The sequence below is a fragment of the Apis cerana genome, linkage group LG13, assembly GCF_029169275.1.
Source record: "Apis cerana isolate GH-2021 linkage group LG13, AcerK_1.0, whole genome shotgun sequence".
Taxonomy (NCBI): domain Eukaryota; kingdom Metazoa; phylum Arthropoda; class Insecta; order Hymenoptera; family Apidae; genus Apis; species Apis cerana.
In genome coordinates, this window is record NC_083864.1 from 10,423,466 (window position 1) to 10,448,441 (window position 24,976).

At 33.8% G+C, this 24,976-nt stretch overlaps 2 protein-coding genes across 7 annotated transcripts in view; one reads left to right on the forward strand and one right to left on the reverse strand.

Annotated features, from left to right (window-relative positions):
- The window catches only part of LOC108004024 (potassium voltage-gated channel protein Shaw), a 50,756-nt gene extending 28,452 nt beyond the window's left edge, over nucleotides 1-22,304 (forward strand). Inside the window, exons 3-5 of one of the 4 annotated variants that reach the window (XM_017066648.3) lie at nucleotides 738-932; nucleotides 3,591-4,626; nucleotides 5,575-22,304. In XM_017066648.3, coding sequence (XP_016922137.1) covers nucleotides 738-932; nucleotides 3,591-4,626; nucleotides 5,575-5,639 — 1,296 coding nt within the window. In that variant the 3' untranslated portion in view covers nucleotides 5,640-22,304. The remainder of the gene's footprint in view (nucleotides 1-737; nucleotides 933-3,590; nucleotides 4,627-5,574) is intronic. The other 3 variants (XM_062084188.1, XM_028669795.2, XM_062084190.1) reach the window with 3 other exon arrangements.
- LOC108003989 (uncharacterized) overlaps nucleotides 1-24,976 on the reverse strand; it is an 80,515-nt gene that overhangs the window by 40,916 nt on the left and 14,623 nt on the right. For 2 of the 3 annotated variants that reach the window (XR_009832523.1, XM_062084192.1), the window contains exon 6: nucleotides 22,998-23,218. Coding sequence is in view for 2 of the 3 variants with exons in the window: in XM_062084192.1 (XP_061940176.1) it covers nucleotides 23,000-23,218 (219 nt within the window). In the remaining variant the exon portion in view is untranslated. Of the gene's footprint in view, nucleotides 1-9,197; nucleotides 23,219-24,976 lie in introns of those variants that run through there. The other variant, XM_062084191.1, reaches the window with a different exon arrangement.

Sequence of the window (24,976 nt, forward strand, 5' to 3'; positions counted from 1 at the left end):
CTGGGACGCGATTGGTTACACCGTGATCGCGTTATAAACGAGAGGATTAGAGGTCCCTTTTAATATAAGAGCGTAATAAGAGAAAGAGAAATCTTTTTAATCGCAACGAGAGATACCTCATCGAGGAGGAGAAAGAGTACGAAAAAGAATTGGAAACGAATTTTTCTTTTTTTTTTTTTGGAAGAAATGATGCTTGACGAGGAACGCCAAGTTTCAAATCTGGATTGTAAACATCGATCAAATCCTTCTCTCGTAACATCGAGTACCACCACCTGCAAAGAGATATGAATCCTTTGAATCTAGAAGGGATCGAAAGATCGAAATGGCAATACTTTCCTTAGTCGACTCAAAAACCGATAATACAAATCTTTAATATTCATATAAATATTTATACGAAGATTTTCCTTTCGAGATCAACGTGTCTCCCTTACATCCCCCTCGCTCGAACAGTACAAAAACAACAGAAAAAACGAAAAAAGGGAGAACGAGTTTCGAAACCAGCCGAGTTAGATGACGTAAAATTCGGAATGATCCCTCCATACGTGTCTGTGTGACGATTCACGCTACATACATGTACATATACGCTTTGCACGCGCTTTATCCGTGTCCCGAGGAAAGCACGAACAAACAAAAGAAAAAAAAAAAAAGCACCCTCGAGAGAACGAGAGAGTTTCGCAGGTACGAATAACGATCGTTGTTGCATCCCTCCTCTCTTCCACCCCGACCCGCTCTTCTAGCATCGGGACACGCAGGAAACGCTGACAGTCCTCGACAGGTTGGACCTCGATACCGAGAAGCCCACCGACGAGGAACTGGCAAGGAAGTTCGGTTTCGAGGAGGCGTATTACGAGGGCACCCTCACGTGGTGGCAAAAGCTCAAGCCCCAGATGTGGTCGCTCTTCGATGAACCGTACTCCTCCCTTGGAGCCAAGGTTTGTATATATATATATATACTTCACGATATATCACGACACATATTTTTCTATATTTTCCGTGTGTATATTTGTTGATCTAGACGAGATGGATTTAGACGGGAGGTTGAAACGGCTTCAGCCGATTTAAGCGGTTCGATTGGGAAATTTAATATCGGGTTAAATTTCACGTAAATTCGCGGTAAAGTTTGTGTACGAGGAGTTTCGATCCTTGGATTAAAACGGCGTCTTGTAGATTTTGTAACGAAATTGATTCCTCGAGAAAGTTTCCGTCTGTCGAGGGGGGTGTTCAAATTTGGAGAAAGAATAGATTTTGACATCTCTGGAAATGATTTTGCGAAGACGTAGAATTTGGTATCGTTAACGGCAACTATTTTAACCTCTCGTTTGTGTTTATTCGATTAATATTTTATTTTGATTGCATCGATGACATTGTTATTTCAGCGTCAACTCTTGATAAAATGTTGTATATTCGTGTGTGGAAAGAAAATTTCTCCTCCAAGAACAAGATTTTTCTAATCACTTTTATCTTTGGATCAAATTACGAGTCAAGAGTTAACGTTCGATATTAATTATTACGTGTGATCATATTAATATTAAAAATTACACAGTATTATTGTTAATGTATAATTATTAGTACGTAGTTTTTGATGTTATCGGAGCAAGTATGAGAAAGGTGTATCTTTGTATCGTGACAATTATTTTCTCGTGATATTAAAATATATAAATTAATTTTGACAAAGAATAGGAAATCTTAAATTTTACGAAGTTAATCATTAATTTTCACGAAGTAAGTTGAGCATTTTTCTGAGAAAAAAAGAATCTTGAGATCAATGTTTTCACATATTGAATTCTTAATTTACAAACTTTTACAAAAATTATATAACAATATTTCGTATAAAAATCTCTAAAACAAAAGATCGTTACAATCGTTTATTTGCAGAATGTTGAAATATATTAGAAAAATATTTATTGAGCTGTTTGCAAACACGATCTTTTTTGAAATATATATATATATTTAGGTTTCGATCGTGAAATCTGCTGCAGTAATTAGCGTAGTTATTCGAGCAAAGTAACAATACGCGTGTTTTTAAAATTTCTTTCGCAAAGACAGCTTTTCATTTGTTTCTTTTCGCCGCTGATAACGAGAAAGAAGTGAATCGAACTGAAAAGTTTCAATTGTAGTGCACGGCTGTGTAAACGACGTAAACTAACGTTGTAAATAGGTTCACGTTCAATGAAAAACTTGTTCATGATAATAAACTTGTACAGAATTTCCGATACTCGCAAAAGAGAGGAGGAAACATCTACATATTCGTTTCGTTTACCAAAAAAAAAAAAAAAAATACATTCGTCGTAAAATAAAATTTTCTTTCACGATTCGATAATTTATATGTATATTCTAGATCGAACGTGAATGTTTAAACGCACTGTACACAAGATCGTTACATGCAGTGTGCATCAAGTATGAGGATTAGAGTATTAGAGTATATCGGCAAATCGTCCATTTGGGAAGATACATATAGACAGGCTGGCGAAAGGGCAACGTTATACATTTATAAACGTGCCTCGATAACTGATACCACGTCATCTGGATTTTAATAATAATTACATCGTTAATAAATCACACTAATGACTCGCCAACTAGTAATATCTATTATTCAATAATTCATTCAGCTTTCGTGTGGATATTATCATCGTTCGACGATGTTTCCTTGTTCATCCGTATTTCACAAATGTATCATCCATCGTTCGTTTGGAAGAATATAAATTTGGGAATTAAGTAACGGGATAGGCGCGTATAGAATCGGCGGTTGGGAGTAAAAATTAATCCGTGGCTTAAGAAAAGTGGAACTGAACGAACGGCCAAGAAGCGATTAACTATTGGAGAATTTACTTTTCGTATTACTTTTCATTCCAGCTTTTATTTTCATTTCATCCGGTCTTACCTATACGATTCCTTTCACCTATTATCGTCTCGAGTTCCATTATCCTGTCCCGCCACGTGAAGTTGACGTGAAATTATTACAATACCTTTCTCAATTCGTTTCCAGGAACACGATGATTACTTTAGCTCGTGGCATTACAAGTTTCACAAAGAAGCGCAACGAAATTATACAGAAACGAATAAAATGCGATACAATTTTTTAAAAGAACGACTCGAGAGAAATTATAATATATATATATATATATCTTTATTTCTCCCCTCCTTTTTTTAACAACAATTTCGTTTTTCATAAATCGAAGACATTTCTCAAAGGAAGATCGATCGATCGATGGTACAACAGCGATCAGTAAACGGCGGTAACTTTTAACGTTGCCCCAAAGAGGGAAGCACCGCGGAATTTGTTCTCCTTTTTCTACGAAGGTTGGCTAAACTGAAACTCGCGTCGATCCCCCTGATTCACGGTTTCGCGGTTTTCTTTTTTTACCTGTTCGGATTCCCTCGCCAAGTTTCTCTTTTTCAAAATTGTCAGCGCGCTAAATAACATTTTTCACGATCCAATAAGCGTAACAGTACTATAATAACGAATCGAGGGAATTACGATATATACGCGTACATTTACATACAATATTTTGCTTTATTTCATTTAATCGCGATGGAACGGCGAAGGAATGGGCCCGATTAATAAAAGTGGCGTAAATGTTGGTAAACAGGTGATCAGCATAGTCTCGGTCCTGTTCATCTGCATCTCTATCCTGTCGTTCTGCCTGAAGACGCACCCGGACATGCGCGTGCCGGTGATCGTGAACCGTTCGGTGAACACGGGGAACGGGAGCTCCTGGGCGGTGGACAAAACGCACACGAACGCTCACGACTTCTTTTTCTACATCGAGTGCGTGTGCAACGCCTGGTTCACCCTCGAGTTCCTAATACGGATCACGGCGAGCCCGAACCGGTGCGTGTTCATCAAGAGCTCGGTGAACCTGATCGACATGGTGGCGACGTTGAGCTTCTACCTCGACCTGGCCCTCCAACGCTTCGCATCCCACCTCGAGAACGCCGACATCCTCGAGTTCTTGAGCATAATACGAATCATGAGACTGTTCAAGCTCACCCGCCACTCGTCCGGCCTCAAGATCCTGATCCAGACGTTCCGCGCCTCCGCCAAAGAACTCACCCTGCTCGTCTTCTTCCTGGTCCTGGGCATCGTCATATTCGCAAGCCTGGTCTATTACGCGGAGCGTACCCAGTACAATCCGAAGAACGACTTCAAGAGCATACCGTTGGGCCTGTGGTGGGCCTTGGTCACGATGACCACGGTCGGTTACGGAGACATGGTGCCCAAGACGTACGTGGGCATGTTCGTGGGCGCCCTCTGCGCCCTGGCCGGCGTACTGACCATCGCCCTGCCGGTGCCCGTGATCGTCAGCAACTTTGCGATGTATTACAGTCACACGCAGGCGCGAGCCAAGCTGCCCAAGAAGAGGCGCCGCGTACTTCCGGTCGAGCAGCCGAGGGTCCGGGCCGCGCCCTTGGGCGGAGGCGGGGTTGCAGGCGGCCAGGGGCCGCCGGGCTACACCCAGCAGCACATGCACCCGGGCGGGCCCGCGTCGGGGCCCGGCGGCCTGGCCCCCGGACACGGACAGACGCCCGGCATCGGGTGCATAGGCGGCCAGGGGCCCCAGAACAGACGGATGAACGCCATCAAGACCAACCATCCCAAGGACGTTTCGTTCGCCGCGAAAACAGGTAAGTTCTCCACGCTTCCCGATCACTCCTCTTCTCTTAGGGACCTCCCATCACTTTTGCTCCTTTCCTTCAGTTTTGCTCCTCCTCTTTCTCGAGTGTCGTGGAAAAATTGCAAATAGAGTTATCTTCTTTCGAGAAATATCCTTTTTTACCGCGAATGAAAATACCTTTCGCGGTAAATATTTGTGATAAAATTGCGAGGGATTGTACGATGCTCGCTTTGTACTTGTTGAAAAATTATTATTAAAATTGATCGTTGCGTTATTCGTTCGTTTCCTTTTTTTTAATTTATCTTTGATTATTTCGTTAGATGCATCTGTTACTAATCGAGAAAAAAATATTGCGACAAGTGCTTTTGTATAGAAAGTGGGGGATAAGACACGTTTCATCTGCACGAAAGCAGGAATCCCGATACAAAGAACTGGCACAACTGGCTGTTGAAAATAGCGGACAATTGATGGATTTCGTAAGCCATTATCGTAACGCATTTGCAATCATTTCCCACTCTTATCTACATATTCACGTGTACACGAAGAAAATGGCTGACCACGAATCCAAAATCGAAACGACGAGAAGAAAAGTGGTAAAAAACGGATCGTGTTTAAATCCATAATTTACAAAATTATGTATCTAGAATCATCCCGTTCGAAATATACCCGCTCAAAAGCCACTTAATAGATCCTTCCACCACCTCGAACGAGCACCCCAAGTGAACCTATCCTTCGAGCTCGCCCTTTCTACACAATAGATAAACAAGTCGCCGTATATATATATATACATATGCCCAACAATTATCGTGGTGGCTGGTGAGCAAAAGAAACGAGAAAAAAAAGAAAAGAAAAGAAAAGCGGAGAGTCTCAGCCGAGCCAATTTAGCAGTAATTGTCGGCCGGGCGGAAAAGTCTATAGTGTCTTTGTTTTCCTGTTCTTCTTGTACGGTGGGTTCCAGAGGAGGACCGGAGGAACTCTAACCTGCGGACCAACGGGACCAAGATAGCCGGAGGTTTGGGTTAAAGCTGGAACCAACACTACTCTCCACTGCCAAGGCGCGCTCGACTGACAAGGGGCGTCGGGACGTCGACCTATCGAGTCGAATGCGGGGAATACGGAGTGACGGAGAGGAGGGAAGGAAGGGTGCGGAAAGATTGGAGGAGGAACGAGTTCGAGACGGGGTATCAAGATTGCATGATCTATAAGGGAATATTAGATCGGTGCGGAGCTGAATGTCGGATTTTTTCACCCCCCAGCCACGTCTCTCCGCACGCGCGTCAATTATTTACGCCCTCTCTTATTTTTCGCCTTTCGTTTCTGCACGCGTGTCTCGAGAGAGCGGCGTCGGCCCGGTTTGAAAATAAATTTTGGCTGCTAGATGGCTGGGGAAGGTGGTGGAATTATTGGAACCTTCGTCGGGGAGGATGAGAGGTTGGTGGGTAGATGTGGTGATATTTCATGTCGAAATCTAAATTCTGAATTTAGGGTAGCGGTGGTTGGAAATAATTTATTTGCTTCTATTTGCTTTCGAGCGACGTAAATGCGTCGTAAGTATGATATAATAAATAAATTCAAAACGTGTACGAGATAAATTCAGATGCAGGGAATAATTTATGAATTTTTTTCTTCTTTCAATTTGACAAAGGACGTAGATATTGGAATTGATGGTTAACTTTTGCAACTTCTGTTTTATGGATTCGGTAAGATTAGATAGATTTCTGATGCCCCGAATCGCGTAGACAAAGCAACGAAATGCGAATTTCTTTTCATTTAAAAACTGTACACGTAAACTTTCGAACGAAGCTCGAGATACTTTTTTGCGTACGAGCAATGTATAAATCGATATTATATAACCTATCAAGAACAAACTCTGTTAAAAGCAATAACGAAAACCGCTTTAAAGTCTAAAAGCCGCAGACGCCAAAATGTCGAGTTCAAGTGACACTCGAAAATCAGAAATCATTTGAGAAATTTAATTTAATTAAATTAAAAATTCGCTAACCTTCGACTCGCTAACCTTTCAGAAAGCAAAAAAAAAAGAAGAGAGAAAATTAGTGAACAAGAAAGAAATAAAATTCCAAAAGAACAAACCTGGAACAAAAGAAGAGGCTGGCGCGCATGCGCACGCGCAGGCGCAGAATCCGACATTTTCTCCGCGTCGATCTAACCTTATTCAGGGATTTCTCGCGACGCATCACTCAGCTAATGTATGTTCTCTTTCACTTTCTCCGATCACTTATTCCAAACGATCTCTCCTCTCCAGTTTCCTGTCTTTATCTTCGCCTCTCCCTTCTAAACACGAATCATTCGCTCGTAATCGTTCACCGAACACAGCAAACGTCGGTTAGCACGAATAGCAACGCGTTGTTTTGCAAAATGTGTTTCCCGATGAAACGAAATTCAAAGGAGGGAAAGATATGATTGGTCGAACCTCGATAACTCGAATTTTTCAAAAAACAAAAATTTCTTTTTACTTTCAATTATACGTAATCAATAAAGAAGTTATCATAACAGAGATCGAACTGTGAATTCGAGTTGCAGAGGTAAATCAACAATAGTTAAATAACTGCATCTCGATTTGTAAGAATAAGAGCGAAATTGTTACAAAGATTTTCTAGTTGTAGGGGTTCGACTGTAGAGAAGAAAGGAAAGTAAAGAAAGAGATAAACGAGAAACGAGCGTGAAAAGGAAGCAAAGGAGTGCAAATAAAGAAGCAAAGATAAATAAAAGTGTAGGGAGTCGGGGATTTGTTTGAACTAGTTAGAAGCGACGAGGAATATTCATTGGCTATCAACTTAGAAATGGCTATGGGTGAAAAGGCCTCGTGTTCGATCCAAGTCGAATATCTTACGAACTGGAGAGCACTGGCTGCCAAAAATTCCTGAAAGTATCTGGTAAATGCTGCAGGAGTCGCGTAATGAGACTGGCGGGGTCTCGAGGAGCTTAAATATTTGCATTCACGGAACGCTGGTAGGAATTTTTGTCAGGTATCGACGTCGTACCCAGAAGATTCCTCCTCCCTTTTCAAAGATTCAATTTCTCGCAGGGGAACCTCGGTTGAATAAAAGCCAGTCCTTAATTTCTCGAAATTGCCGCTTTAAATATTGATGAGAGGGGAAACTTGCGTTTCGTATTTTATTTCGAATTTTTATTCCGAAAATTTCAAGAGCGAATTGTCAACAAAACCAGGGATAAATATCGAGAATGAATAAAAAGAAAATTTTCGTTATGGTTTAAAAATTACACGGGCTATTAAACTTAGATATTCATTATTACAACTTTTGTAACAACAAGATTGTAATTAAATACGACAATTTTCAAAACCATTCTCAAATTAAAGACTAATAGACGTTCAGCGATACTCATTTAACGTTAAGTCTGCAACGCCACTGGAAATAAAGTAGCGAGCATAAAACAAGAGAGGAACAAGTTGTTTGAAACAAATGCAAGGGCTTTCGAACGACAAATCGTATTATATCGTATCGATTTTTATCACAGCTTGTACGTATTAAACGTGGAAGAAAATTTATTTACAATTTTTCGTGTCATTGAGTTATATTGAGACGAAAAAAGTTTTTTAATAGAAGATGGAAATCGATGGAAAGATTTCGATATTAAAAATACATCGAAAAAGAAAGCGTTCGTTGGGCTCGATTTGGTTTCTTGGGTTAATTAAACTTAAAAAAAAAAAAAAAAAAAGAAAAATCCATCACTGCGAAAATCTCGAAAGTTATTTTTAAAATGTGATAAAATTCGTGGATGAGGGATCTTCGACGTACGCATGCGCACGTATATACATTCATAATTTAACACACGCACATAGGTACGTGTAAATATTCGAATCGAATCGCGATCCAGAGAACACCAGGCTGCTCCGTACCTCTTTGTTTCATCTATTTTCGGCTGTTTTCTGCGAAAACGAGTTTTCTTCGTTTCTTCTTCGTTATTGCAAGATGTGTATAAATGTATATTCTTTATCATACGAGAAAAAAAAATACATATACATATATATATATATATATAAAATTCAGATTTTTACGAAATATGGAATCAATGGGATCAATTCGCGTTTAGATGACGACAATTGACATCAATTTACATGGGACGAATAAATTGTACATTTTCTTACGATAATAAATAGTTTCTTCCCTCGAAATAAATTTAGGTAATGAGTTGACTGTCGCTGAAGATGATTGAAACTATATCAAGAACGTATTGTTGAATTTTTTATGCTTAATTACGTGATTGATTATTGGGGAGGGAAAAAAGAAAAGTATCGATATAGATTTGAAAATGATACCATTTCTAGAAATTTTAGAGATATTGTATTCATTGACGATAAGATATTAAATTCTCTATTTAATCTAAATATAACGGCCTCGTTATTATGCTCTGACAGTCAGCTTATTTTCTCGAAATTATCTCGAATCGTTGTTCTTCGATTAATTCGTTTCGATTTTACTTTATTAAAAATTTGATTTATTTAAACCTAGTCATAGGTACATATGTGTATGTATGTATATATACTTATTTCCTATTTATTTCTGTATGCATACATAGAAAATATTCTACGTTTAATTATTTTTCATTAGTTTTTTTTTTTTTTTAATGAAATAAGTAGAAAGCAGCCTTCATCACTTAATTCTTAAGAAACTCTAAAAGTTACGAATTGTCATATTGATATAGTATCGCTATCTTTGAGGTCACGAATACTTTCTGAAAACCAGTGATATCGTTTCCAGATTGTACGATTGTGGCGCATAAAAGAAATAAATAAATAAAGGAAGAAAGAAAACAGAATATTTTATAAAACGAGTTCAAAATGGAAATATCGTTGTATGCACCTCTCGAAACAATTAGAATTGAAAGATGAGACGATAAAAGATTGTAAGGAAATAAAATAAATTAATAATCTTTATACCGTTTTCGTAACGAATTTTAATTGTAAAAATGTTACTTGAAGATTTTAGAATATTTACATTAATTCGAATTTAAATGTTGACAAATAAAAACTGAACTGAACACGCTCAAAACACTCACTTAATTGCATTATATATATGATAAAAAGAAGAATTTATTTATTTTTATTTATTTTTGAATACGAGATATCATCGATCTTTCAAAATCGATTTACAACGTAGATTTCGCATAATCGAAAATAATACAGGGAAAATACAATCAATTCAGTGCCGTCCATCAAGTTAATTTGCACTCTGATATTTTTCTTCGACAATTTTTCCAATCGTTCGTTGATTGTTTCTGATTAAATCGATTCTTTCGAAACAATAGATATATTTATTTGCCTCGTAAATGTAAATCGGACGAAAGCCTGATGGCTGCTCGGCGCAGAAACTGATAATTAATCCAGATTATCACAAATTTTGTTTTGTCTTCCTTTTGTCCCTCGAGAATTTTTAATTATGCAATATTATTTCAAGCTCAACATATCTTTCAACCTTTCGAGTAAAGTTAGAAATTTATACGAACTTTGTCGGAATCGATCCAATTTATGTATTTTAGAGAAAGTGTTAAGTAGGATAGAAAGAATATTCCAGAAAATTGTTAAGCAATTTAAACAGGAATTCTGAATTTCCAATTTCCATTACGAAAATTATAACTCTTGATGGACGATCATTAATGAAAAACAGATTTTCGTAATTTTAAGATTAAAATAAAAGATATATCGAGGATATATTGCTCAAGTGATAATGACACAATGTTAATTTTAAATTGTTAATTTTACTGTGATATTAACAAGTGTAATTAGATTATTAAAAGGCTATTAATTAATTATTGATTTTCTCGGTTGAATAGATACAAATTGGAAAAAGAAAAGAGAATACAATTTTGTTTTCGATGAAACTTCAATGAAAAACACGTATTTAAAAATCGCTTTACAAAATGATTTCTTCTTATCAACTTTAAATAAAATAAGTCAATCTTACTTCGAAATATAATTTTCTTTCCATCGAACAAATAATTCTAGTTATATATCCAAAGTATATCAATTACAAGAAACGATTGCACCAGAACAATAAAAAATCTCTTCATGAACAATTAAAGACAATTTTCTAAGCAATATATGTATACACGTGACAATAATTTACTCTTAACGAACCGTTACTAATCAGTGGCATTGTAAAAATAGGAAGAGAAGAAGAAGAAAGAAAACAGGACATTTTTTAAAGAAAAAAAGGAAAAGAATCGAAGGAAGAATATTCCATCTGAAAAATTATGGAATTTATTCAAATGCTCTTTATATTTTTAAAAATATTTCTTCGATATCCAAATTACTCGAATTTGTTCGCGTAATTGCAAAAATTGAAAGAACACGCGAATTAAAATATTTATAAAAATATATCCTTTTCCATTTTAAAATAATATTATCTTCTATTAGAATTAACGTTTCTTTTAAACATTCAATCGCTTTGCAAACTTCTTTTTACAATCCAATAACATCTAATTCAAACGATATCCTATAATTTTTCAGATCGAAATTATTGGGAAAAAATTTTAAAGAAAAAGTCGTAAAAAACATGGTGTACGCAGTGTACCAGATCAGTGAGTGAAGAGTGACGAGTTGTCTGTTGTGTATAAACGCGAGACGATATCACTGGTGACGAAGAATCACCCCTCTAGGAACGAAGAATGTTACGTAATATGTGTTGGAGACGCGTTCGAGAAACGATAAACCTTGTACTCCAGTGAAAGACTCGACCATTTCGTCGCGTTTTACTGCACAAGTACTTACATCCATCCAGACACGCATACACGGTCGCCTACATAGCTGTACGACATAGTTATATATACAAATCCAAATTGTTCATCGACAATTGTTCGTAAGTACTACGTATGGTGAGAAAAATTAAAAGAGACAATACAAATCGTATTGTATGATACACGAAATATACAGGGTGATTCTAAACGAAAATGAAGGGACGAATTAAAAGGCATTAAGGGGGTGAAAATAGACGATGGAAGAATTTTTTTCCGACAAAAATTTCCATTTTAATTGTTATCCCGGTCGATATAATTCTTCGGATTTTAATTCACATATTTGTTTCATTTAAGAGATCACGACGAGATGTTAAATAAAATTTGCACAAATTTTGTAAATCGCGTTTACCATCCGTACGAAGGGGGAAGATTTCTCGTCCATTTTCATCCCTTGTGCATCTATTTATTACATTTTTAATATAAAGTCAGTATAAGACGGTACTTGATCAACGGTATGCTTTGTTAAAATATAACGAAATAATTATTATTATAATTAACATCGTCACACGTAATCATCGATCCTATATAAGCTTGAAAAAAATCATTTTTCTACTTTCTCTGCTAAGATGAACACTTGTCATTCTACACGAAAACATTTTTAGACACGATCATTGAACAAAAAGCGAAGAAAATAAATAAATAAATAAACAAACGAACGAACAAACAAACGGTTGGAGGCGAATGGAGCAGAAAGGACAGAAAATACGAGCCGAGAACGAGCAAATTACAAACCATCCATTCCAAATTGAGAACGAAAAGTTTCTTTTTTTTTTCTCTCTCTCGAAAAACGATCGTCTGAAATTTCAAAGCGTCGTTTATTACCCCCCAACGCGAGCTATTCGATTACCTTACGCAACGAAAGAGAAGAGAAAAACTAAAAAAAAGAAAAGACACAACCCTTAAGCATCGACCCTTAAGCATCTTAAGTTTCTCGAAGATCAACCGCGCACAAGAAGGATTTTTGTTTGGACAAAATGTTTGCCAGCTTCCCCCTGTAAAGTAAAGTAAAAAAGAAGAAAGAATAACAGAACGAAGGAAGAAAGGGAGAGACACGACAAAGAAAAATCGAAGGATTCGTCAGATTGTGAATTTGTATGTCGCACGATGCACACCCTGAATACCGCCAAGGGACCAATCAACTCACCCCTGCACCATCCCTGTCGATCCTCGAATTCGAAGAAAAATTGCATTTGTCCTCTGCAATAATAAATTCAATAATATTTGTGCGTGCATCAGGATTCTTAGCTGTTTGTTCCTCGATCTATCCCCATACGATTGTTTGAATTCAGATCATCGATATTCGAATTTTATTGTAATATTGGGAATTCGAGCTACAATGAGTGGTTGATGAGAGGTTCAGTGTGTGTGTGTGTGTGTGTGTGTGCACGTGAGAGAAAGAGAGAAGAGGATGACGACAGGGATGAAGGGGGTGTGGAAAGGAGAGCGAGAAGAGGAAAGCATATCAAGAGACCAGCATCAAGGGGTGTGCATCCCTGTGAACAAGACCTGGTTTCTAGATTTTCGTGAAACGCGAAACATGGGGGAGGCGGGGAGCGGATGATGACGAAGAGATGGATTCGAGAACGTCGATTTGGGAACAATGGACGAGTTTTATAAAGATGAAAGGGTTCGGGGGATAAATCGTTCGAATCGATTCTGATGGGGAATCCCCAAAGATGGGGAGAGTCGAGTGTGGATCGAGTTTGGAGTCGTTAGAGGGTGAAATCGAGGCGGTTCGAAGTTTTGTTTTTGTTGGAACGTTTCTTTTTTTTGGTATTAGAAAGGATAAAATTTGTCGAGTGAAAAGTTAGAGAGGTTAAAGAAATTGGAGAAGTTGTTTTATTTATTTTGCGCGTTATAATAATTTTATAATTTTTTTTTTTTTTGATATTGAGAGGTTGATATAATTTTAAAAATATTTGTTTTTTTTTATCTTTTAAGAATGAAAAGAAAAGTTAAAAATAAGATAGAAATCAAGATGAGGAATAATTGTTAAAAGCATAAAAAAAAATTGAAAAAAGACTTGAAGGTTTACCAAAAATGTTGACAAAAGTTTTAAGAATATTGTTTCTTTGATAATAAGAAATTTTAATGGAAGGTTTATCATTCAATAATAACAATAATATGTATACATTCTGAGAATTAATGATTGAAGTTAAATACAGAAAAAACAAAAAAAATATATATATATATTGTATAATTTAAGCAAGAATGTAAAATTATAGAATAAGAAGAATGGTTTTATTGTACAAACTTTCATACATACGTAATAAATGAAACAAGATTATTTTGAATATAAAAATGAAGAAAGAAACACGAAACTTCGTTTCGAATAAAAGAAACACGGATAACCTGTTTAAAAAAATTGGAATTTCAAAATATGCAGATGATAATTTTAAATTGAACAAAAACAAGATTAAAAAAAAAACATTTCAAACTAATTATATATACATATAAAAAAAAAGGGGAAAAGAAGAAAGGCAAAAAAAGATTTAAAAATTTTTTTTCCAATTATTGGATATACTCTTTTCAACTTTTATTTGAAAAAATTAAAATTCACAAGAAAATATCTAATTTCCGTTATGATAGCTAATAAAAATTTTTATATGGTGTCTAACGTTTATGAATGAACGACATGAATGAGTGACGAATTGTAAATGGAAAAACAATTAATTAAAAATGAATGATGAAACGAAACCGCGAAATGAAGATAATGATTAACAGAAATTTGGTATTTAATAGAGCAGAGTCCGCACTCGGATGATTAATAACGTGTTTAAAAACACGATTCTACCGTACCAACAATAATTTATTTTTCGTTAAATCTGCCTCTCTGAACTGGAAACGAGATTAAATTTAACCTCGATTCACCTCAGGAACAGTTTCTACGCGATTTGTCCGGAATTTTCCACTCGTTAATTAATTAGAGGCGAAATTAAATACGAGAAATATGAGGGAATAAGATATTCAAAAAATTTTGGAAATTCAGTTCTTTCTTTCTCTTTTTTTTTTTTTTTTCTTAAGAAATATATAATTAACCTTTTAAATAATAAAATGGAGCACGGTGCAATTAAAATTTTATCAAAATTATTTTACATTTAAGAGAAAAAAATTGAGGTAATCTTATTAAAAGTTTATATTAAGTTGCATTGAATGTAATGATTGTTTGAATTAAATTTTTTTTTTTTTCTATTTTCGAATATGATGGTTAATGCTCTTTGAAGTGGATGATTGCCATTAAATTTGAATTCTTTAGCCAAAGCTTTATGTGGATCGCGACTTAATCGAATATCGATAATTTAGCAGTACGTTTCGAGTGTTTTTAAAACAAACTAATGCGAAAACGCGATTCGAATTGGTTGAACTGTAAATCGCTTGAATTGAATTTCCTTCATTAGTCGAAAGCACGTGAAATAACGATTTCAAGTTTCAACGTATATTTAAATTTTATTGTTGAGAAGAATGTTATGTACACGTATGATAAATTTCTTCCGTTTTTCTTCCTTATCATAATCACTTCATTATAATCGATATTTATTATAAAGAAAATTGAGTTAATATTAAAAATAAAAGATTGTTTGTTAAAAACGTTGTTAAAAAACAATAATTTTTATATATATGAAATTTATATGATTTATATGATAATCGTTATTTCAAGATTTTAAATTTAATTTTTAATAATCGTCGTTAGAAAAAATTCGTCGGTTTATCGTTAATCGATAATTATGAATGCTAATTCGTACTTAAAACTCAATTCATCCGAATGAAACATAAAAGTATAAAATATTCCTACACGATACTAATTTTATAAAACTCACAAAAGTTAACAAATATTTAACAAAGTGATAAAATTTACACAATGGTGTAAAAAAGAAAAAAAAGACTCAATGGAATCCGATTTAATTCCGTTTGAACTTTCGAAGCAATTTCGATAGAATTCAATTTTAAATCGCAATCATTATCCAATATTTAAACCCCTTTAAATCGCGTCAAATCTCTTTGTATTTTATAAACAGAATCGAAACTCAACAATTTCTTTAACGAATTTAATTCGAGAATACCGTCCTCTTCATATTCCCTCTTCACTTTTCTCTTCGAAATTTCTTTTTCCAATTAATCGATCTCGATTTTCTACTTTTTCTCTCGTCAATTTCTTATGACAAAAGCAACCGAAACAACATAACATAACAAAAAAAAACAAAAAGTTAAAACACACGCAAAGAAAGAAAGATTTTGAACGATTTAGAACGTTTTGCAGAAGCGAGCATTCAGAAGATCAGTAAGCAGCCGTTTCAATTCGAGCAACACGCACAATTTCGCTTAATAAAATTATCTGGAACAATAGCAAAGGGACAAAAGCAGAAAGAAAATGAATCGTCGAACGACACGAGTCGGGCATCGATCGATCTTATCTCGATCCGGATCCCTTTTACGAGTCCCACACGCGCGTAGGATTCGCCTTTCTCTCGCCCACTCGATTCCGCGTCTGACAACACAGATAAAATGAGACGTGACCTGTCCTCCAATCCGGCATGAACGTCGATCCGCGAAATATCCCCCTGATTTTTATCCCCCTTCTCCTCCACGTCCCTCGAGAAACACAAAAGCTTAAAGGGGAGGGGGAGGGGATGAGGGATCCGATACACTCGTCGGCGAACAAATCCGTTTCCCCGAGATGGGGAAACCTGTTTGACCACGCCGTGGCTGGATTTCGATCGGTTGCAATCGGGTGTAATTGACGGACAAGTTCAGGGGGAGGGGTTCTAGGGAGAAACAAAAGCAGTGGGACAGGGTTCAACCCGTTGGATTAGAGATCGTTGGAGATTGGACGAATTTGGAAATTGGTTGGGATACGTCCAGTCGAGGATAGCGGATTAAAAAAGAAAAGGAAGTGAAAAGAGTGAAAGAAGAGGGAGAGAGAGAGAGAGAGAAAGGTAGAAATTTTGCGTGGATTAAAGAAAATTAAAGAAAGGGGATAAAAAGGGATTTGTTTAAGAAGGGATTTGAAAGAAATAAATAATCGTTTGGATTGAATATTAAATTGGATAGAGGGTGAAAGAAATGTAGGTGACTGAGACGTGTTGAAAAAAGGAATTAGAGATAGGAATTTGGATCAGACTGAAAAAAGTAAGAAGTGGAAGGTTAGAGTTAAAATGAAGTGGAAAATAAAAATTTGAGTTGGATTGAAAACAGTGGAGGATTAAAGTTTTAGATCAGGCTAGAAAGTTTTAAGTACATAGAAAAAAAGCATAAATTGAGGAAATATTATAATATATAAAATAAGAATAAACATACTGGAGAAGAGAATTGAAAGATAGAGATTGAAGTTGAATAAAAAAAAAAGAAATATGAACGATTTAAAAGTTTTGATTGAATTGGAAGCTTGAATAAGAATTTGGAAGTGAATTACAGAGAGATGAAGATATGAGTTTGAAAAATTTTGGCTTTGGGCCGTGTTAAACAGAAATTAAAGATATAAGTTTGAAACTGAGAAAGAGTGGGAAATGGAAGTTTAGTTTGTGTTGAAAAGAAGTGGAAAATAGAAACTTGAACTAGATAGGAAGAGAAGTTAGGGAGGTTTAAGTCAAATACTTGAGGTTAGGTTAAATAGAATTTGAGTGTTGAAAGAAAGTAGAAAATAGAAAAAGGAAAAAGTGAGAAAGGAAGAATTTGAATTAGAGAAAAGTGGGAGTTCGAATTGAAATAAAGTGTGGTGAAATATAGGGATTAGGACAGGATTAAAAAGATATGGGAGATAAAAGTTGAAATTGAGTGAAACAGAAATGAAAGATAAAAGATTGAATTAAGATAAAGGAAAATGAAAGATAAGATAACCTTTGCATTAAACCTTTGGATTAAAGAAAAGTAAAACATGAAAGTTTAATTCGATCTTATCTTGCTCTTTCCAAGAAGCTACTTGTAGAACGGATAACACACAAATGGTCAAAAGATTTTTAAATCTTTGAATGATTTGATAATAAGAAAAAAAATTCAATTCTATTATGATTCTATTTCTAATTTTTCTCAACAATTGAGTGATATGACGAAAAGAATCATTGAATTCGAAGCAGACAAACTGAAAAAAACCATGTTGATTGTAAAAAAATTCCTGTCTCCATCTTCATCGACAAGTTCACAAGTTCATTCGTTTGTGAATTTATTCCGGATTATTCACATCGGTTGAAATGTTGCTCGAATTTTCTTTTTCTCCAGTCGACCTGTGTCCAGTGATTATTCAAATGAAAAAGCTTAAAATCTGTCACGTACAAGTGGAAAACAAGACAATGAAAAATGGAGGAAACACGAAACAGAATAGGAGGAAAAGGAAGAAAATAATGAGAAAGGACAGAAGGGAAGAAATAAAAGAAGATGTATACATTTATTACGTGAGCAAAAATAAAATGAAAAATATTCGTACGAATACACATTTATGGATATACGTATTACTGTTAAACGATATTAATGGTGAATCATAAAGACACAAAACGTACGTGCTGATGAGAAAGATTGGCCAATTGACGTTTCTTCTTTTAACATTGTCGCTATAGTTCTATAATAAAAATTGTTGAAAAAAAATGTTGAAAAATTGCAGAAGAAATTATAAAATGAAAAAAAAAGAGGAAATTGAATTTATTTAATTACAATTGAATGAACATTCTGTTTTAACATAGAAAGTATACATATATATACTTTTCTATATTAAGAGTTTATGAATTTTAAATGTTATCATTGAATAAGAAATGTTTTAGGATAAAAAAAAATTACGTATTTAAAAAATAACGAATGTTAAAAATTTTATAATTGGAAGAAAGTGAAATAAATGTTATTGGTAAAAATATAACTTTATTATGAAAGCACAATGTGATTAAAAATACGATAAATGTTAACAATTAATTAATCGTTATTATACATCCTTATTGTTATAATTAGTTATTACATTTATTATTATTTTACTTATACTAATTTTCATGCTTATTTTTATTTATTATTATATTTATACTTGGTGTTATTAAATTAATTTACACATAATAATAAACATTTTATTATCTGATTTTAGAAATAATTTAAAAAAATAATGATAAAATATATTTCTTGCAATATGGAAAAATTCAAAGTTTACATTTCATTCGGTTTTCACTGAATATATACGTATTTAATTTTACGTTGAATTTCAAATTCCTCGTCATACAAAAATTTCTATATAAAGTTTAATGTTATCTTTCAATTTCTCGTATAATACAAATTAAATATCTGAAATTCATATGAAAACTACATGGATTTGAGTGATGTTTGACGTTAACATTATGAAATGGATCATTATTTAAACATTTCCATTAAAATGTATCGCAAATGCACGAAATATCAAATTTAATTTATTGTTACATTTCGAAAAGAAATTAAAATTAAATACAAAACATGTATAGTTTATTCACCATTTAAGAGCAATGTATCGTTTAGTTAAAAAAAAAATATATAATGTTGTTTATATAAGATTATTAACTTAAAGAATATTACATAAAAATATAATTTTGATAACAACTAATCTCTTTATCTTATATTATCTTATATTAGATCCGTTCATTCTTTTCGTTAATTTCGTGAAACGAGTTTCCAGTTTCTAAATTTTATAAAGTCTAATATTTCTTCATACATTATTTCAAGAAATCTCATTATCTATAAAATTGAATTATCCTGTTGGATCACCGATCCATTTCATTTCGTATCACCTTTAGCAGACAGTTTCAAGTTTTAAAGTTTAATTAAAACGCAACTTTTCGCGCGATATTTCAAAAAATCTTAATCTTACTCGTAGTCATTTATAAAAATTTAACAAAAATTTACTCGTCGCTTAATTGGATCAATTGATTTTCTCTTAGCTTTTTCAAAATATTATTGAAGCATAATAATTCTTCGCGACTCATTTTAGAAACATTTTATTATTTGTAAAAATTTCCTCATATTTCAAGAAACGTTATTACTCGTTATATATACTTGTTATATTATTTTTTTCACGTAGAATAATTTTTTTCACTAAGTTTCAATCCAATTTATTTATTTATTTATAAATCATTTTTCATCTTCTTCGTTCCTTATATTTAAAAAAGACTATTCTTTAAAAACGAAATGATGAAAATTAATACATATAAACGTATATATATATATAATAATAAATAGAGAGAATAAAAATATTCTCTAAAATAATATTCATCGCGTAAAATATGTCGTGATATGGAGAGAAGAAAAAAATCATATTATTTTTTTATGGTTAAATGAAAGATGATATCTGAAAGCGCTCTGTAAAATATCATTGTATAAAATTATATATATTTTTCTGTTATCTAAGGTTACGTTCTCTTATCCACAGCCTTAACAATGAAGGACATTGAAATTATCGCGCAAGAGCGCAGAGATAAACGAGAAAAAGAACGAATGCTTAAACCAACCACCGCTCCAAAAATTCGTCGTTTCTATAAAAAAAAATAAATCGTTTCATATCAAGCAAACAATATTATCAAACAAATTAACGCGTAAAAACCTAGGAATAAATCAAACGATATCCAAGCAATTAAAAGTTTCTATAATTTGAATACGAATTTAAAAGTGAAAAGAAAGAAAAAGGAAGAAAAATAAGGAGGAAAGAGAAAAATGTGATAATAAAGAAGGAAGAAATTGATCGAACAAATTCGATACAAGTCTGTTCAACAAATCTGACATGAATCAAGGATGCATTAAACTACGGGTCAAACGTTTGTTCAACAAACACATCACCGAGTGAACATCGAACAAATTCATTGGCCACGATCCAATCCACATCCAAGTCACAGAATCTCATATGTTAAACAAATTCAACGTGAAATCAAACATGGATCGAACACAACTCGGCGGATGTTGCAACGTTAAAGAGGCACGGGGATCACCGTTGAAAACACACCCCTCGATACAAACCCCTCGCCACCTCGAATCGATATATAACACACGGATAACCCACAGAAAACAGAAACGAAGCGAGCATCAAATATTCATCGAGCAAACCGACAAACGTGGAAAATTAAAAAGGCTCAAAAAAGAGAAACCAATAATGCGTCGACGATGCTCGATCGTTGCTCCGAATCTGCACACGCTGCAAGAGTACGATCTCTACCTCTTCGGATCGACGATATTCGATCGAAAATCGAGAGAAAAAGAAAAATATAAAACCGCCTATTCTTCTAAAAAGAAAAAAAAATAGCATACATATCATCGCGTCGCATTGAAGGAGAAAAAGATAAGGAAAGAGTTTCGTTAAAACTCGAAGGGTCGAGCCGAGAGAGAGTTCCCGATAAAAGGAAAGCAAGTTTATGAAAACGCGAGAAGAAAGGGGGAGAAAATAGGGGAGGGGAGAAAGGAAGGAAGATAAGGAAGAGAGAGAGAGAGAGGGAGGGAGGAGGAAAAAGAAAAAGGAGGAGAGAAAGTTAGCACGAGTTATCGCGGTACGGTATCAGATGCGGGGGAGGGAAGAGAACATGTGCCGTATTCGTAAAGGACTCTGTACAAAGAAGCATAACACACACGCACATACACACATATCTGAATCGTACCAATACACGCGAGAGCCGTATACACGCATCGCATACCGTACACACATGCACACATAACCTATACACGCCACGTTCGTTGACCACCACCGCCCTTTTACACGGTTTTATCGGTCCTTTTGACTTTCGTAGATAGAGCTACGACTTTTTCTTAAACACACGCCGACATCAGACGTCGACGGCCCCCGCTGCCTGGATAATCGTTATTACAGGGAGAGGTGGTCGTCGAGGTTTTTTTCAATCACGATTATTGCTAATCTCTTGTTATTATTATCAATAGAGATGGGTCGTAACCTGATTTTTAGATTCGAAATTCAAGATTCTGAAATTTGACGAGGTCTGGAAAACTCTCGAAACCTAGAACAAATTGCTTCTTCCTTTTTTTCCACCCTCTAGCGCGAGAGTGTGTATTTTCGGATATATATATTTTGTTATCGAGAACTTGAAACTTGGTTGGAAAATTTTTATCCCTTTTTTTCATTTGGCTCGGCCAATGATAACAATTTTTTGCTATAAAGGAATTAATAACTTCGTGCATTGCTGAATCGAATAGAAAAAAAAAAATTTTTCACAAGAAATTATCCTTCATCCAGGTTTCGACAGTTTCGAACAATTAACAAAAAGTTTCGACGCTCGCGAGACTTTTTGGGCATCGAAAAATTTCAAGATTTCGAGTGTTCCATCCCTAAATTATTACTTATCATTACGGTTATATACTTAATGGACGAAAGGAAAAGAAAAAAAAATTAAAAAAAAAAAACCAAAAGACGAAGATGATGAAGAACGAGTTGGACGAAGTTTAAGTAATAATCACCGAGAGAAATGATGATGATGATGATAAGGAGCTCGTAACGTCACGCCATTATTATGGTCAGGAGCATGGCGTTCCTTTCGAAAATTCCGGCGTGACGTCACCTTCATTATTGTATTTAATAAGCATTATAATTTATTCTTGTAACATCATTATCGTTATCGCTGCGATTCCCCGTGATCATCGTCGGCTCCTTCCGCGTCAGTTCGAAGAGAGATCCGGAAAGATCGATGGGACAATAGGGTTGATCGGGGAAGAAAAGAATGGCGGAACCAATAATATATTTGCATGCGAGAAATGGACGCAAAGAGTGATGTGATTCGAAATTGACTCGTGTATTTTGAACTGCGGCGTGTCGTGGCCGACGATCGTGACGCGTGATCGAGAGAAAACGGAGGCGAAAATGGAAATGAAAAAGAAAAAAAAAAGCGAAATTATATATATCTATTATTGTATCGAGAGTTGTGCGCTGCGTTTGCGATTTAAGCTAGTTCGTTTGTAAATAAAGACTATTTAACTCTTTGACATCGGTGTCTCGGGATGAATTCAATTTTGTATGTTTTTCCCTACGTTTAATAGTTATCCCTAGAATTCTAGGGATCACTAGATTTTTTTCTTATTGAATATACAAGTTTCGTTTTTCATTTATATATATAATGAAATAATTTTGTAAGGTCAAAATAACAATTTTTTAATATTTTTTGAATTGAGAAAAAATATACGTAGTTAGAATTTTGTTAACTAGATTTTTGTCTTTACGGCCAAAAAAGTATTTTTTAATATTTAGTTTTTTTAGAATTTTGATAGGATATGTTTAAAAAGATATGATACCTTCTTGATTAAAAAAAATGATGTGAAAATTTTGACTATATTTAAAAAAAAAATCGACAAATATTTTTCTGTTATATGTTATATTTTCTCTTAACGAATAATATATTAATCTTTCCTTAATTTCATCATTGATTATTCATTGAAGTGTACGTATAACGAATCAAAAATAATTAACCATTTTATATATTTATTTCTACATCTAAATTCATCTCATAACAACAAACAGTCTATAAAAGTTTAAATTTTAATTTGTATCATTTCCGAGCATAGCAAACACGAAAATGTATCGTCCTCCTCGAATATTGTATCGTGATTGATCTTTGGATAATTGGTGAAACGAGAAACGTTTCATCCTCGCATTTATTTATCACACTTGGAAGGGCATACCTTCAAGCCATGCAGGATAATTGCTCGTACACGAGACACATTCCAATATTGTCCTCGAGCGTGGTCCCGGTATCCTCTCCAGGGCCAAAAGCCACCCTGATGCGAAAGGGCGTTGCCCAAGTCTCCACGCGGCAGTTGCCTTCTTCGTCCACCTGGTTTCGATCGCACAGTGAATTGCCGCAGTGTTCAAGGTTGCAAATACCCGCCTCGTTGTTGCCAGGCTGCAAACACAAGTTTGGAAATTTCGTTTGGGAACATCAACGTCATCGTGTTACGAACATTTGCTTCGTTGAAGGTGACAAGGTTAGTTGATCCTATGATTTTGATGTTAAATTTTATAAGTATTTAATTAACACTTTTTTTTCTTTTCTTCATTTTTTTATACTGTAAAATTTTCTAGTAAATATTGCATTTAAAATTACGTATTATAAAGTACGAAATATATATATATAGAGTGATAAATTTTGAAACTTGATTAATAATTTTCAATCATTTCATAGCGAATCATTTTTTATAACTATTTTTTACATGTATATTTTTTAAAAACTTTTCAATTTTTCATAAATTTTATAATCTAGTATCGTATGTATACTTTGAAAAATGAAAGAAATTAAGAAAATGATTTTTTCTATTTTTTTTTTTTTTTGTTTCATGTGGTGGAAATTTGCTAATCGAATTTTTAATGCAAATAAATTACAATAAATTATTTAAATAATTATTACTACTGAGAGGAGAAAAAATATGATTTTCAGGTAAATAGTTATCGAACATGTTATCAAATATTATATTTCAAATAGAAAAATCAAATAAAATAAAATCTAAAAGAAGAGTAAAAAATATAAATAAAATAAATATCATATTTTACATGAAAGAATATTAACTAATATGTAGATACACAGTAACTGCAGATCCTTGAAGCAAACATCATATTTCATCTGTTCAAATCGAAAAACAGAAGGTAAAACTTGTAACAAAAAAACATTTTTATAGTGTAAAAAATTTGTTCGAAAAACAAATTTTAAACAAATACAAATAATAAATTATATGTTTCCGTATACTAATTTATAAATAAATTTAATTTAAATAATGCGTGCAACTTTTTTAAAAAATGAAACACAGACTGACAAAGGAAAATAAAATTAGAATTATTCAAAGAAAAATAGAAAAATAACTTTAATATAAATAAAATGTTTTAAATAAGTTCTTTCTTTAAAGAAAGAAATTCCATAAAGTAACGAAAAGTTTGTATTTAAGAAATAAAAAATTCTTAAGAATTTCCAAACGCAAAAAGAATTTTTTTTATTTACTAAGAAAATAAAATATGAAAAAACAGAGGATTTGTAAGAAAAGAAAAACTGTAAGGAATGTGTTAAATTTTTCAATTTCAAACATTTTTTATCGGAAGATTCGATTAAGATAACTGATCCATAGCTTGCGGCTAAAATAAATTTTTCTCTGGAATATTTCATAGTGTTCACCGTTACATGGAAATTATTTACCGCTGCAAGAAGAACTGAGCAGGAGATTACAAAAATGCACTACCTCGTTTAGTTCGTTTTACAATTGCATATTTGAGTTTGTAATAGATTTTTAGTATCTAGTAATCGAAAAGTTATTTCTTCAAAAATTATAAATTCTTACAAAAATTTATCAAAATACAGAAAATTGTTATAAACAACAGAATATTACTCTTTTTAAATATAAATAAAATAATTTTGTTTTAAAAGACGAATTTTAAAATTTGATACTTTCTATAATTTTAATATAAGTGCATCTTTTCCCAATATTTATCCATAATTTTTTTTCTACAGATATTACAAAAATAAACATCATCTTACAAATATTGAACAATTATATCGTGTTCTAAATTCAAACAACAATCAAACCTATTGAAAACAACTTACATGAATTCATATGGAAAAGCAAACAATTTACACGATAAAACAAGCATTTACCAAATTCCATTTCATCAAAGCAAC